This window comes from Arvicanthis niloticus, chromosome 10 (assembly GCF_011762505.2).
Source record: "Arvicanthis niloticus isolate mArvNil1 chromosome 10, mArvNil1.pat.X, whole genome shotgun sequence".
In the NCBI taxonomy this organism is placed as follows: domain Eukaryota; kingdom Metazoa; phylum Chordata; class Mammalia; order Rodentia; family Muridae; genus Arvicanthis; species Arvicanthis niloticus.
The window spans coordinates 76,365,487-76,381,173 of NC_047667.1; the positions used below are offsets into that span (position 1 = coordinate 76,365,487).

General features: G+C 36.0%; 1 protein-coding gene across 1 annotated transcript in view; it reads right to left on the bottom strand.

Annotated features, from left to right (window-relative positions):
* Nucleotides 1–11,796: 11,796 nt before the first annotated feature.
* Nucleotides 11,797–15,687, bottom strand: part of LOC117716344 (uncharacterized) — a 28,787-nt gene continuing 24,896 nt past the window's right edge. Inside the window, exons 7-8 of the mRNA XM_076940995.1 lie at nucleotides 15,447–15,614; nucleotides 11,797–11,810 (exon numbers count right to left, since the gene is read on the bottom strand). Coding sequence (XP_076797110.1) covers nucleotides 11,797–11,810; nucleotides 15,447–15,614 — 182 coding nt within the window. The remainder of the gene's footprint in view (nucleotides 11,811–15,446; nucleotides 15,615–15,687) is intronic.

Here is a 15,687-nt window from a genome sequence, read left to right on the forward strand (position 1 = left end):
GGAAAGGTAATACACATAGGCAAACTTATCAAAATTATACCAAAATTCCCGAAATAGGCACTTAAAGCTTCATGGGTTTGAACAGATATATTGCAACCTCTACAAAACCACAGATACCAACCTAGAGTACTATACACAACAAAACTCTCAATCTACATAGATGAAGAAAACAAAATATTTCAAGAAAAATCAAAATTTAAACAGTATGTCTCCACAAAGCAAGTTCTACAGAACATACTAGAAGCAAAACTCCAATCCACAAAAGAAAACTACACCCAAGGAGAAAGGCAATAAGTAATTATATACCATCAAAAACAAAACACTTGAAGCTAAAAAAATGCACACTTACACCCACACAAACACAGCACACACACACAGAGAGAGAGAGAGAGAAAGAGAGAGAGAGAGCAGGTGGGAGAAAGGGAGGGAAGGAGAAAGACACTACCTCAGAGTAAAGGGCTGGAATTTTTTCCAGGCAAATGTGCACTGGCTAAAATATTTTCCAAGCAAACAGACTCCAGAAACAAACTGGATTAGCTATTCTAATATCTAAAAAATCTAAAAAAGCATATTTTAACACAAAATTAATCTACAGATACAGAGAAGAATATTTCATTCTCATTAAAGAAAAATATCTACCTAATTTTTAAATAAAATTTATTTGTTTGATGTTATATGATTCTGTTCCCTGTGAATGGGCTTCTTTAGGTAGCCCTGAAAATCCTCTATCTTTCTCTGTAGACCAGGCTAGGCTGGGATGCTGGGATCCACCTATCTCTGCCTTCCATGTGCTGTGATTAAAGCATTACGCTAAAACAACTGACTCAATAAAGTGATTCAAAGTGATTGTTATAATGAATACAAAGTTCAATAAATTACTACCAGAATTCCATAAGTATTGTATTTATGTTTTCATTTAGTTGACTTTGCAAAGTTACCATGTTACAGCCAGAATAACCTTTCAACAGAATTCTCTTGTAGAGTCCAAATCCATAAGCAAAAGAATAATTTTGCACCCTTAACTCAAAGCAAATAAAAGGAACTCATTACGGTTCAAAGACTTTCTGGGAAAAACTTTGAAGGGAAGGTTCATAATAGGCAACCAGCATCAATGGAGAATTTCACAAGTTTTTTGGGGAAATCTAGCCTGCCAGACTCTGAAAACTGTAACCTAAGACTGCAGAGTTATGACAAGGTGCCATTTGACCCATCATTGACCAGGATTGACCTAATAAACATGAATTGATTCACATCGCCTTGATTTTCATTGCAACAACCGAGTAATTGGGAAATACCTGCATAATAGTGCATGTTAACCTCTCAGAGGCCTGTCTGCTCCTTCAGATTATGATTTTACATTGTTGATACTTAACATGTCTTGTGTGATGGCTATTCTTGGTTGTCAACTTGATGACATCAAAAAAAAAAAAAAAAAAGGCTATAACCAAGTGTTGGACTGCATACCTGGGAAATATTTTGCTTGGTGGGTATAGTTGAATCTACTTCTAGTCTGGAACATTGAGCTAGAAAAACAAATACCTTTAATCAGATTTTGTGTGAAGACACAACTTTAATCTGGGCCACACCTTCTGCTGGAAACATCTATAAGGATGGGAAAGGAGACATGCTTTTTGTCTGTGTGTCCTCAACTTGCTAGCATGTTCATTCTTGAACTTTCATTAAAGAGTAATTCTTCAGTATTCCCGTGTGTACATCCATCTTTTGACTCACTAATTGCTCTGATTTTTTTAGTTTCTGATTACAACCATTGATTGTTATATTAACTGGACAGCAGTTAATATAACATGTCATGTCAATAACACCCCTTTCTATATAAGTGGATTCATTTCATAAGTATTATTACTCTAGAGAATCCTGAAGAATATACATTTTGGTCAGCCATCAGATAGAGACCTAGCCATATTGTTTTGGACAGGATTGGTGGAAGAGATTTGGAACTTTGTGCTAGAAAATTTGCTTTACTTTTGAGAGCTCAATGAGATATTCTGTAGAAGCTTGGACTCTAAGAATGTTGAGAACAGTATAGACAATGGAGGCCTAGCTTGTTAAGTTTCAGAGGGAAATACATACTGTATCAGGCCCTTTGAGTGACAAAATTGTGGTGTCTGATTAGTGTGGCTGGAGAATCACCTATGACTAATAAGCAACTAGCATCTTTGAGAGGAAATGTTCTGGGAAGAATTACTTCAAATTCAAAACACAAAATTTCTCTTCCAGATGTTGGTAAGAGCATAGCTCACGTTGGGCACTGAAATTGGTAGTGTTTGATTTAGCTAGACAGTACTCATTTTGAAGACATTAAAGGATTATGTAGGGCACCTGATGCTTGGCAACTTGTGGCAGGTTTGGAATCTCTGAAGGGAGCCCAGGTGAGACTGCTGTTGAAGGTACAGCACAGCTGTAGCAAGGGATGTCAGAATTTGTATAAAGCCAGTAACATGGAATGAACACCAAGAAACCCAGCATCAGTGGAGTGGAATTAGCTTCTGTATAGCAGATATATTTTGGTATGTATGCTGCACAAGGAAAAGCCAGAGAAACGATACAAGCACTTTAGAAGGATTCAGAAGATATTGAATGATTCCCAGATAACTGTGCATAATGTTATTTACACATGGCAAAGGCTGATGTTGCTTTGTTTATATGGTGACTCACTAAGTAAGAAAATTTGTAGCTTAACTTTGATTTTAAAGGAGCACAACATTGAAAGACTTTGGTCATTTAAGGGACTTTGGATATGTAATGACACTAAACTTTTAATATATTTAAACTTGTAAAGACCGTGGAATATTAAATGTTTCATTTTTATATTTTGATATAAATATTAACATGACTTCTGAGGGGTAAATGAGAACACCATTTTTAATTGGAGAGGGATGCTTTTGTGTATCAAGGTGTGTCAGTTATCTTAGCTAAACTTGTGTCAACTTTACTCAAGCTAGATTAAACTGAAAGAAGGGAGCCTAAATTGAGAAAATGCTTCCAAAATATTAGGCTGTCCTCCAGCCTGTAAGGCATTTTTAAAATTCTTGATGTATGTGGGGTAGTCATATCCATTAGTGGTCATACAATCCCTGGGTTTGTGGTCCTGCCTTATACAGGATAGGTGTCTGAAAAGCCAGTAAGCAGGTTTCCTCCATATCCTATGTATTAGCTCTTATCTTTATGTACCTTGCTGCCCTGAGTTATAGCCCTCATTACTATTGAAGGTGAATGGTTATATGAAACTGTGAGTGAAATAAACACTTTTCTCCTCATGTTGCTTTTGGTCATTTTATTTCATCAAAGCAATAGCAAACTTAACTAACAGGGCTTGGTTTTAAACCTGACACACCCGATAAAAAATCACTTAGATTGAGACATTACCTCTGTTAGTTGGCCCATGGGTATGTTAGTATGATATTTTTGTGGCTGATGAAGAAAAGACAAAAACACTGGATCCAGGCAATATAACATGTTCAAGGATAACCAGCTCTACACTATGAGATCCTGTCAAGAAAGAGTTTAACCACTGATATATTTGATTTTATTTGATTTTTATTTTTACGTTTGTCTCTTGTAAATGATGATACACATTTGGCGCAGTACTTTGGACTATAAAGAAATAATGGATGGAATACTAAGGTACTGGGCAAGAGGGTGGATATAAGAGAGATGTCATAAATTTTTATATCCAGAGGATATTTACAAACCTGCAGGTACATAGAATGTGGTCGGAGGTTTCACCCCACCATTCATGGAAAATCAACTGGATGTTTTCAAGTTGCAGACCCAAGACAGAGATAGTACTTAGGAAAGAGATAGTAATAAGTACTAACAATATAGTAATTGAGAACACAGAGTATTAGAAAGAGTACAAAATTGGGTAGCTGTTTAGAAATACTGTTTAGATGCTTGCTAAGTGTTTAATACCATTAAACACATGACAAATTACTCTTAGGTATACATCTATGGTAAAGGGTAACATAATACATACAAACATATGAATAGAGATTTCCCTATGCTAATATGTTCAGTATCAAAAAATCAGAATCAGCCTAGCCACTGTATTTTCTGGCATCCATCATGGCTACCAAACAAGGAATATCCAAGCCTGCTGAAGAAGAAACAATGAAGTCAGATGACTTATTCCCTATACTTATGCCTATCCTCTGGGCCATGCCAAATATCCCTGAGAGAGATTCAGGCTCTCTCTGGCACTCCATTTTCTGTCCACTGCTTTGCTGTATTCTGTCACTCCAGACTAACAATTATCATCCAGGCCGTCCTACCAAGGAAAGACAAGGCCCACCAAACATTCCAGACCTGCTATACCAAAAACCACTTGTACATGGCTGCTCATAGGAGGCCTACTGCACAGTGAACATCTAGACTTAGGTCTGTCTTCCCTATAACTAATATATAAGGAACATTCAGGGACAATTAGATGGGTAAAGGCCCAATAAGAACCTAAACAAGAACTACAAGAATCAAGACTTCATGGCACCCTCAAAGCAAAAGTATCTGAACACAGTAAGCCCTGGATAGTCTAATACAACAAAAGACAAAGAAAATGGCCTTAAATCAAGTCCTGTAATGGTGATAGATGTGTTTATATTAGAAATTAATAAATTTCTCAAAGCAATACAAAAACTATAATCAAAGAAGTAGAGGCCTTTAAAGAGGAAACTAATAAACTCCTTCAAAAAACCCAGGAAAATAAAATTACATAGGAGAATGAAATGAATAAAACTGTTCAAGACATGAGAATAGAAATGAACTCAATAAAGAAAACACAATTTGAGTGAATCCTGGAATTGGAAAATTTAGGAAAAAGAACAAAACATCATATATAAACATCCCCAATAGGATACAAAAGTTTGAAGGGAAAATCTGAAGTGTTACGATACAGTAGAAGAAACTGTTACATAAAAAAAAATAATCTAATGAATACTTGACACAAAAATTTCTAGGAAATCTGGCATAGTATGAAAAATCCTAACTTAAGAATAAGAAGTTACAAACGAGGTGAAGAGTCCCAACTCCAAGGACCAGAAAATATTTTTAATGAAATCTTAGTCAAAAGTTTCTCCAACTTACAGAAAGACATGCATATAACCACACAAGAAGCTGATAAAACACCAATTAAATTGGACCAGGAAAGAAAATATGCTTGTTACATAATATTTAAAACACCCAATTTACAGAACAAAGAAAAATATAAAAAGTTGCAAGCAGAAAAGGCCCCATAACATACAAAAGCTGACCTATCAGAATCAGAGCCAACTTTGAGACAAAGACTTGGGATTAAAGGCGTGCGCCACCACTGCCCAGCATTACTACACTTTCTTTCTTTTTTTTAAGGTCCAAAATTTTTTTATTAGATATTTTATTTACACTTCAGATGGCATCCCCTATCCCCATTCCTCCCCCACCCCCCTTAGGAAACCCCTATCCCATGCCCCCTTTTCCTTTTTGCATTTATACATTTTTTAAAAATAATGTTAATCATAGGCTTTATAAGTTTGGAATTGTTCAATCAGAGGTGTAACCCACTGACCGACCTAGATATAGCAACTATCTTTGACTGGTGGAGATACATGAATATCTGCCTCCCTGTCTCCCCCCTCTTTCTCTCTTTCATCACCTAGCTTCTCCTCTCCTTCTTCTTCTCCTCTTCTTACTCCTTTTCTTCCTCTCAGTACTCCTCCTACCTTAGCTCCTCCTACACATCACCCTCCCTGTTAAAATGAAACTTTTCTCTCAAAATACAATTAGAGCATAATTATGCCAATTTGTACCAGTGAGGCACCGGATAGTCCTAATACCCAGTCCATCCTTTTGTTGACTAACCAGCTCCTCTGTCATCTATTCTAACTAGAACATTTAGTTCTGAACCTGGTTTTAGGATGAATGTCAGCTGACGACCATCCACTCAAATCTTTTCTCTTAAGGTCAATAGCTAGCTATATGTTTTCAACCCCATCAGAAACCCAGAATGACTGAGTTAACTATAATTTTGGGAAGCACAAATCGTAGTTTCTAAAACTTAGCCAGTTTATAGAGACCTCTGAACACCTGGACACTCGCTCTACTTCAAAACGTTGGAGCATCTGTTCTTCTGCCTTCTGGCCCAGGATCTTCTGACAGACCTTAGTGCTGCAGAATTATTAAGGGCTGATTACTCTGTCTAGGCAGATATAATCAGTCGACTATTCTGCAAGTGTGTCCTTTTCTGGAGAGTAATTTGTCTGTAGAAGGAAAGTGGCAATTCTTGCCTAGTGGCTGTCTCACCACAACTGGAGTAACTCCGAGGATGCTCAATTTCTTCTTAGAATTTAACATAGGAAGCTGTCCGGAGCAGACAGGTCTCTAATGAAAATGAACATTAATACAGAAATGTTTGTCATGTCAATTCTAAGGATTTCTGATGTTTTGAAAACCAGCTATCCATGTAAGGTAATCTGGAGTGTTGCCTGTTAACTCCACTAAGCTATTTCTAAATAAAACATAAAGAACACACTTATAATAAACTCCTATATATTATAATAAATGAACATTAATACAGAAATGTTTGTCATGTCAATTCTAAGGATTTCTGATGTTTTGAAAACCAGCTATCCATGTAAGGTAATCTGGACTGTTGCCTGTTAACTCCACTCAGCTATTTCTAAATAAACATAGAGAACACACTTATAATAAAATAAAATAAAATAATGAATTTGCTATAGTCCCTTAACTCACAGGCTGACCATCTCAAATCAGTTAAAAAAAAGTTAAAGAAGGACTGGGTCTAAGCTTTGTATTCCTAAATGTGTTATACTGGTACAATGCCTATGAGGGTAACAATATTCATCTCACTCTTATATCAATAAGAAGCTCATACCAATGAAAACCTTAAAATTTGTAATCAAAGTAAATTGGTGCCATTTAAGAATTTATATCTTCATCTTGATACTAATTATACAGATTTCTACTAATAGGTTATGGCTATGCAATAAACCCTAGCTAAACCTCTCTATTTCAACAAAACCAATACTTTTCCCTAGAAAGACAGCCCAACATTTACCACCTTAGTCCCCTAGCCCAGGGAATAGGGGTGCTGAGTTTTCATTAGCTTCTTCAAGCTGACTATGGGCATTGAGATATTAGAAAAGGATTGGGGGAAAGAGCAAATTGATAAGCCTCTGATGCTGTGTCTTCACTGCCTCCAGATGGAATTCCCGGACCTCAGAGTTTTGAGCAGGTCTGCCCAGCTTGCTTGTTGAGTAGATACACCAAGGCTGATCCTTCTTCAATATACAATTCTCAAAACAAATTTTAGTATTAAGATAGTTTTTTTTTTTAAAGAGGGCTGACATTTTATTAAGGATGTTAGTTCTAACTGCTTTTCTTTTTTTTCTCTTTTATTGGATATTATATTTACATTTCAAATTTTATCCCCTTACCGCATTCCCCCCACCACCCAGGAACCCCTTATCCCATCCCCCCTCCTCCTGCTACTTTGAGGGTATTTACCCACCTACCCCCCAATCCCCCAAACCACCCTCAGATTACCCCACACACACACTCAGTGCTCAGCTTTCAAGGTACCATTGACCTCTTCTCCCACCTATGCCCAACAAGGCCATCCTCCCATACATGTACAGCTGGAGTCTTGTGGCTCTCCATATGTGCTCTTAGGCTGGTGGTTTAGACCCTGGGGAGCTCTGGCTGGTTGGTATTGTTGCTCTCTTCATGAGGCCACAAGCCCTTAAGGCTCCTTCAGTTTACTCTCTAATTTCTCCATTGGGAACCTTTGATCAGATTAATGGTTAGCTGTGAGTATCTGCCTCTGGATATGTCAGACTCTGGGGGACACCTAATGAGACAGCCTTATCAGACTGCTGTCAGCTTTCCCTTCCTGACATCCATTTCAGCGTCTATTTTTGGTGACTGCACATGGAATGAATACCCAGGTGGAATGGTCTCCATATAACCTCTCCTTCAGATTCTGTCCCACACTTTGTCTCCATATTTGCTTCCTTGAGTATTTAGTTACTCCTTCTAAGAAAGACCTAGGCATCCTCACTTGTTCTTTCTTCTTCATGAGCTTCATGTTGTCTGGTAGTTGAATCTTTGTTGTTCCAAAATTTGGGCTAATTTCCGCTTATCAGTGAGTAAATACCATGTGTGTTCTTTTGTGATTAGGTTACCTCACTCAGGATGATATTTTCTAGTTCCATCCATTTACCTAAGAATTTCTCAAATTCATTATTTTTAATAGCTGTGTAATATTCCATTATGTAAATGTACCACATTTTTTTTTTTATCCATTCCTCTGTTGAAGGGCATCTGGGATCTTTCCAGCTTTTGGCTATTACAAATAAGGCTGCTATGAACATAGTGGAGCATATGTCTTTGTTATATGTTGGGGCATTTTCTGGGTATATGCCCAGGAGTGGTATAGCTGGGTCCTCAGGTAGTGCTATGTCTAATTTTCTGAGGAACCACCAGACTGACTTCCAGAGTGGTTGTAGCAGCTTGCAACCCCACCAACAATGAAGGAGTGTTCCTTTTTCTTCACATCCTCGCCAGCATCTACTATCACCTGAATTTTTGATCTTAGCTATTCTGACTGGTGTCAGGTTGTATCTCAGTGTTGTTTTGATTTGCATTTCCCTGATGACTAAGGATGTTGAACATTTCTTAATGTGCTTCTCGGCCATTCATGTTTCCTCAGTTGAGAATTCTTTGTTTAGCTCTGTACCCCATTTTTTAATGGGGTTATTTTGTTGTTTGGCATCTAATTTCTTGAGTTCTTTGTAAATATTCGATATTAGCCCCCTATTGGATGTAGGATTGGTAATGATCTTTTCCCAATCTGTTGGTTGCCGTTTTGTCTTGTGGACAGTGTCCTTTGCCTTACAGAAGCTTTGCAATTTGATGAGGTCCCATTTGTCGATTCTTGATCTTAGAGCATAAGCCATTGGTGTTCTGTTCAGGAACTTTTCCCCTGTGCCCAGGTATTCGAGGCTCTTCCCCAACTTTTCTTCTATTAGTTTCAGTGTATCTGGCTTTATGTGAAGGTCCTTTATCCTCTTGGAGTTGAGCTTTGTATAAGGGGATAAGAATGGATTAATTTGAATCCTTCTACATGTTGACCTCTTGTTGAAAATGCTGTCCTTTTTCTACTGGATGGTGTTAGGTCCCTTGTCAAAGATCAAGTGACTATAGGTGTGTGGGTTCATTTCTGGGTCTTCAATTCTATTCCTCCCAAGTGCTGAGATTAAAGGCATGCGCCACCACCGCGTGGCATTACTACACTTTCAAAGAAGAACTAATACCAATTTTCCACAAAATATTCCACAAAATAGAAACAGAAGGAGCATTAGAATCTCATACTATGAGACCAAAACCAACCTGATATCGAATCCACACTGAACTTCAACTAAGAATATTTCAGACCAAACTTTCTTATTAATATTGATGACAATTTATTAAATAACATAACTCCAAAACAAATCCAACAAATACATTAAAACATCATGCACATTGATCAAGTGGGAGAGATATTTTTATGTAATCTGTGTCTATTTGGGGGTGTGGTTTCTTTAATTTCTTTACCAGACCATTGATTGCTTGCATCATGGAGTAATACTGATATGTATCATATTTGTATTGAAAAGCCTTCTTTACTGAAGGTGTTTATCAGCTGTAAGTATTCTCTGGTAAAAGTTTGTGATCCCTTAAATATACTATCATATCATCTGCAGATAGAGGTACTTTTCCTTTTCAATTTGTATCCCTTTGATCTCTTTTACTTTTCTTATTGCTCTAGCTAAAACATCAAGTACTATATTGAAATGATAGGGGGAGAGTTAAAGCTTTGTCTTGACCCTGATTTTAGTTGACTTGTTTAAGGGTCATTCTTTTTAACATGATGTTGGCTATTGGCTTGCAACATATAGATTTTTTTATTGGATATTTTATCTATCTACATTTCAAATGTGTTCCCCTTTCTCAATATTCCTTCTGGACACCCACTATGTCATCTTCCCTCCCCCACTTCCGTGATGTTGCTTTCCACCCCCCAACCCACCTACTCCTGCCTTGCTGCCCTGCCATTTCCCTAAACTGTGGCATGTTGATGTATACAGGCTGTATGCTGCCTGCTATGGGCATAGAAACAGAGTGGATGATCAATGTAAACAAATCAAAGAACCTGAAATAAGCCTGCACAGTGGTGGACAATAGATTTTTAAAAAGAAAGAAGCAAATTACATACAGTAGAAAAAGAGAGAATCTTCTCTAAATTGTGCTGATCGAACAGGATATCTGAATGTGATGAATTAAATCGATTGATATTTTCAAAACTCTATTCTATGTGGATCAAAGTTCTCAATATAAAATTAAATATACTAAATCTAATAGTGTACTATGCTGTTTGGAAGATTATTAAACTATGTGTATACTGTGTACTTTAATATAAACTTTTCAAAAGTAAGTTTAAACTTAACCAGAAGTGATCACATAGTGTGACATATAGACCTATACTCAGAAGTGCAGCATCTGGCTTAGTATCACAAAACCAATAAACAACCAGTATTGTCATTCCAAACAAGTTAGATATGACAGTTGTCCACAACACCTAGATTTTTCTGAATTACTCATGTTTTACTTTGGGAGTATATCTTTCTTAGGCCTCATTCTGTTTTTACCCTTTTTATTGGTAAAGGGAAAGTTGATATTTAACAGATTAAATTTATTACAAATATGGTGCATTGGTTGAATTTTCAGTATTTTATTGCAGATATTCTTACTATAGTTGAACTTCCTGAGGTCTGTCAAGCAGGACAGTCTATTTTACCCATTTATAAAAATTAATAAATAATAACTTCATCCAAAAAGAAGAAAGATTATGGGATAGCCTTGAATGCAGTTATACAGGACACAACTTCTTAATATAACCACAATGACTGAGTAGTAAAAATCTACCAATCAAAAAGAGACCTCATGAAACTGAAATGAATCCTTCTGTAAGGTAAAGAACACTGGCAATAGGACAAAACAACAGCCAAGAGACTTGGAAAAGATCTTCCCTAAATGTACATCCATTAGAAGGCTAATATCCAAATTACATAAAGGACAAAGAAATTTACTCCACCAAACCTAATAACCCAATCTAAAAACAGAACTAAATAAATTCTCAACAAATGAATCTCAAATAGCTGAAAAGCACTTAAAGAAATGTCCAGCAATATTATTCACCAGGGAAGTGCATTTCAGTGATTTGGTATTCCATTTTGCAACAATCAGAATACCCAAGATAAAACACTCAAGAGCTATCACCTTATGTCACCTACTGCCACATATATGGACAAGGGGAACACTCCTTCATTAATGGTGGGGTTGCAAACTTGTACAAACACTTTGGAATCAGTCCAGTGGTTTATCAGAAAATTATAAATAGTTTTACTTGAAAACCCAGTAATACTGCAGGTCATATAAACCAATGATGCTCTACCATACCTCATGGACACTTGCTCCACTGTGTTCATAGCAGTATTATTCACAAGAGTCAGAAACTGGGAACAACTCTGAAGTCACTCAACTAAAGAACGGATACAGAAAATGTGATTAATTTCTGCGATGGAATACTATTTGGCTATTTGTTTTTAAAGAAGGGCATCATGAAATTTGCTGGCACGTGAATGGAACTAAAACATATTATCCTGGAAGATCTATCCCAGACTGAAAAGGGCATGTACAGTTTGATACTGTACTCACTGATAAGTGGATATTAGCCATAAAGGTTCAACGAACATGATCTACCCAACAGTACAAAAATTAAACAAAAAGAAAAATTCAAGTGCAGATGCTTGAATCTTACATAGAGGAAGAAATAGACACTCATAGAAGCCAGAGGGAGCAAGAAAACTTGGTGAAAGAGGGCATGGGGAGAGAAATTGGTGGGGCAGAATCAGGTGTGCAGAGACAGGTGAGAGGTCTAGCTGTACATGATAATGGAAAGAACTCTGCACCAGCTGAGGGAGGGAGTGGGGGTAATCTCTATTAAGCAGCAGATATCTGCTGGGATTGTGGATGCTCCCCTAAGTCAATGGTTGTGAACACAGACATGATGCCTAACAATGCATACATGAAACCAGAAGAAGTCACCTCCACTAGCCAGGGAGTTCTCCTAGTAGAGGGTTAAGGTCACCAACCCATCAGCAAAATATTTGAACTAAAGTTTGTCCTGTCTAAAATCTGTGTAGAAACAAAAATGAAGCAGAGAATGATGTAATGGACAACCAGTAAATTGCCCAAATTGAGACTCATCGCATGACCAAGAACCAGTCCCCAACAGTGGCATTGATACTTTGTTATTCTTACAGACAGAAGACTAGAAGTGTCCTCTGAGAGGCTATTTGCATCAGCTGACTAAAACAGATGTAGATTTGAACAACCAAACATTGGATAGAGGTCAGCAACTCTTACAGAAAAATTAGGAGAAAGATTAAAGGCCATGAGGGATATTCAAACTCCATAGCAATACCAAACAAGTTGACTAACCTTTATAATTGACAGTAGTCAGAAACTGAGCAACTACACACAGCACACATGGGCTAGAATGAGGCCTCCATCACATAGGGTTGCCTTTCTGACTTGTATGGCAAAGGAAGTTCCTAACCCCACAGAGAGTTGATATGCAGCAAGGCAGATATCCGGGGGTGGGGGGGGGCACATCTTTTCAGAGAAGAAGGGGAGCAGGTATGGGAGGAGGGACACTATGAAGGGGGACTGGAAAGGACACAGAATTTTGGATGTACATAAATTACTGAAGTAATTTTTAAAACTACAGATATAAATCATACTGCCAAACATCCTGCCAATTGAAGGCAACTTAAAGGAACTGCATTCATTATTAAAAAAATTGGATACTGATGTCCATTTTACCACTACCTATTAAATATTGTATTCTACATTCTACCTGGTGCAAGAAGCAACAGAAGAAAATGAAAGTGATACTTATAATGAAAATATAAATCAAGGTATTCCTATTTCAGAAGGTATCTTGATACACACACACACACACACACATATATATATGTATCAAGATACCTATTACTCTATCTATACCTAAAGCTATAACTATATCTATATCCCATACATACATACATACATACATACATATATAGAAAACTTATACATTTATATCCTATCTATATTAACATAATTATAGATGGAGGATAGATAAAGTACATAGAAATAAACCTAGATTATATATATATATATATATATATATATATATATATATCCTACTCTACTAAAAAACCTTCCAGAAATGATAGATATATTCAAAACTGGTTTTAACATTTTACAAAAACTATCTAAAGGGATTAAAAAGCATAAATATTAAAACCAAAATACTGAAACGATTAGAATAGACTATATCCAATCATAGACTCTACCCATTACTATATCCATACCTAAACCTATATCTATATCCCATACATACATATATAGAAAACTTATACATTTATATCCTATCTATATTAACATAATTATAGAGGGAGGATAAAGTACATAGAAATAAACCTAGATTGTGTGTGTGTGTGTGTATGGAATCTTATTCAGAAAATACATTCATAGATTACATATATATAGATATAAATATTTATTTAGGTAAGCATATTTATGTACATATAATATATCCACTACATATCTATGTATATTCTAATGTTTTATCATCTAGCTATCTATTTGAAAGTATTTTCTGAATAGAAATCCCGTTTCCTCAGAATTAAGGCCAACAATTAACAATTTGGATTTTATAGAAGTAAAATTCTTCAGCACAGCTCAAGAAACCAAACCTGAGTGAAGTGTCAGGGACTAGCCTCGGCTTGCAGAGGAAATCTCAGGAAATGCTAACTGGCAGTAATGAATGAATAACTCAAAGTCAAATCATCGATTACAGGCTGATTGCCTATGTTCTGCTGGAGACAGATTTCAGACAGCTATCTTTCAATACAGTTCTCTTGGAGTTCCAAAATCTCTCTGCACAGACTTGTGAAAGACACAATTCTAAGTATAGTTTTCATTTTTGATAAACTTCTTTCTGTCTACATTCATAAAATGTTATTTGTGAAGTCTTACTTATATAATAATTAGTACTTAATGCACTGGCAATTTTCATCCTTAATGAAATTATTAATACTATTCATTTAAAAGACTCAAAGTACTTCCTTCATGTTTAAAAAAAAATATTGTCTAAAATTTGTCATTTTCAGCATGTTTCTATTAATAGATCTGACTGTTGTCTCAAGGCAATATTTAAAAGACAGAGAGCAAAGAGTAAAGGGTTCTGTTGAAAAGCTATATTCAGATGTGATCCCAGTGATATGATCTGCAATGTTGAATCACTGTGTCCAGAAAGCTCAGCAGATTCATTCCACAGAGTTTAACATGGGACACAGGTCAATAGCCACAAAGAAGTAGAGAGACAGGTTTATTATGTATATATGTAAGGAGGAGGCAGCTTTGGTTTATTTAGGATAACTAATTTCTCTAGGGAACAAATATTTTGGATAAAACTTCTATGCAGGAGAATTCTATAGTAGACTATATTCAGCACCCACAATGAATATCAAAATATGTGCACAGGAGGATTTATCATATTAAATCCTCAATCCCATCACCCAACAATGGGCCAACTTTGAACTTTTTCATATACCTGAAGTTATGTTTCTTGAAATGACAGTGACTTCATCCATAAAACACACACACACACACACACACACACACACGCACACACACACAACCTCAGGGATTCTCTCCTCAGGATATGTACATCTCATAATTGCTGTCTTGGCATTTGTCTAAAGATATCAAATTAATTTTTGAGACATGATTTTGTGGTATTATTAATGAGTAAAGGTAGGATGAGAATGATGCCATCCTAGCATAAAATGAATACAAATCACACCAAGGCAGAATCAATAGAAGATAGTTGTAATGTATTTATTGAAAACACTGACAAAGAAGGGATTAGTTTGAGTTTTAAAATTACCTATAATATAAACTCTATAAAAAGTTTAAAGACTAGTAAAACATACACAACACTATACAACTGGTTTTTATTAGGATAGTTATTAATATTATCTTGGCTTAAATCCTTACATTTTAAAATACTATTTCTTTGTTAGAATATAAACTCCATACCATGATTAATTAATGATGTCAGATTAGTACTGGGTGAGCTTTTTTCATTTTTTTCCAAATAAATACTTAATATGAATATAAGCTCTTTTGGGGTAAAATGTTTCCAATTCCTAATGAAATATGGGACTTTCCTGTGGTAGTTCTCTGATATTGAGTAAGGTTTCAACATTATTTAAATTCTTATGAATACATTTCTCATTGTAAACAACAGATTTCTGAATGAATACTAGAAGAGTAATTACCTATCATGTTAGTCTCTTGCATGGATCTTTTTTGTGGTCTAAGGATTGAACTTGTGATAAATGATTTGCCATATTCTTTACATTTGTAAGGTTTGCCTCTAGTATGCATGCTAAATTTGGTTTGCAAGTAAGATTTCTGAGTGTATGATTTTTCACATTCTTTACATTGGTAATTTTTTTTCAACACAGATTCTGTGGTCACCTTGAAGATTTGAGGACAGGGTAAATGATTTCCTAAATT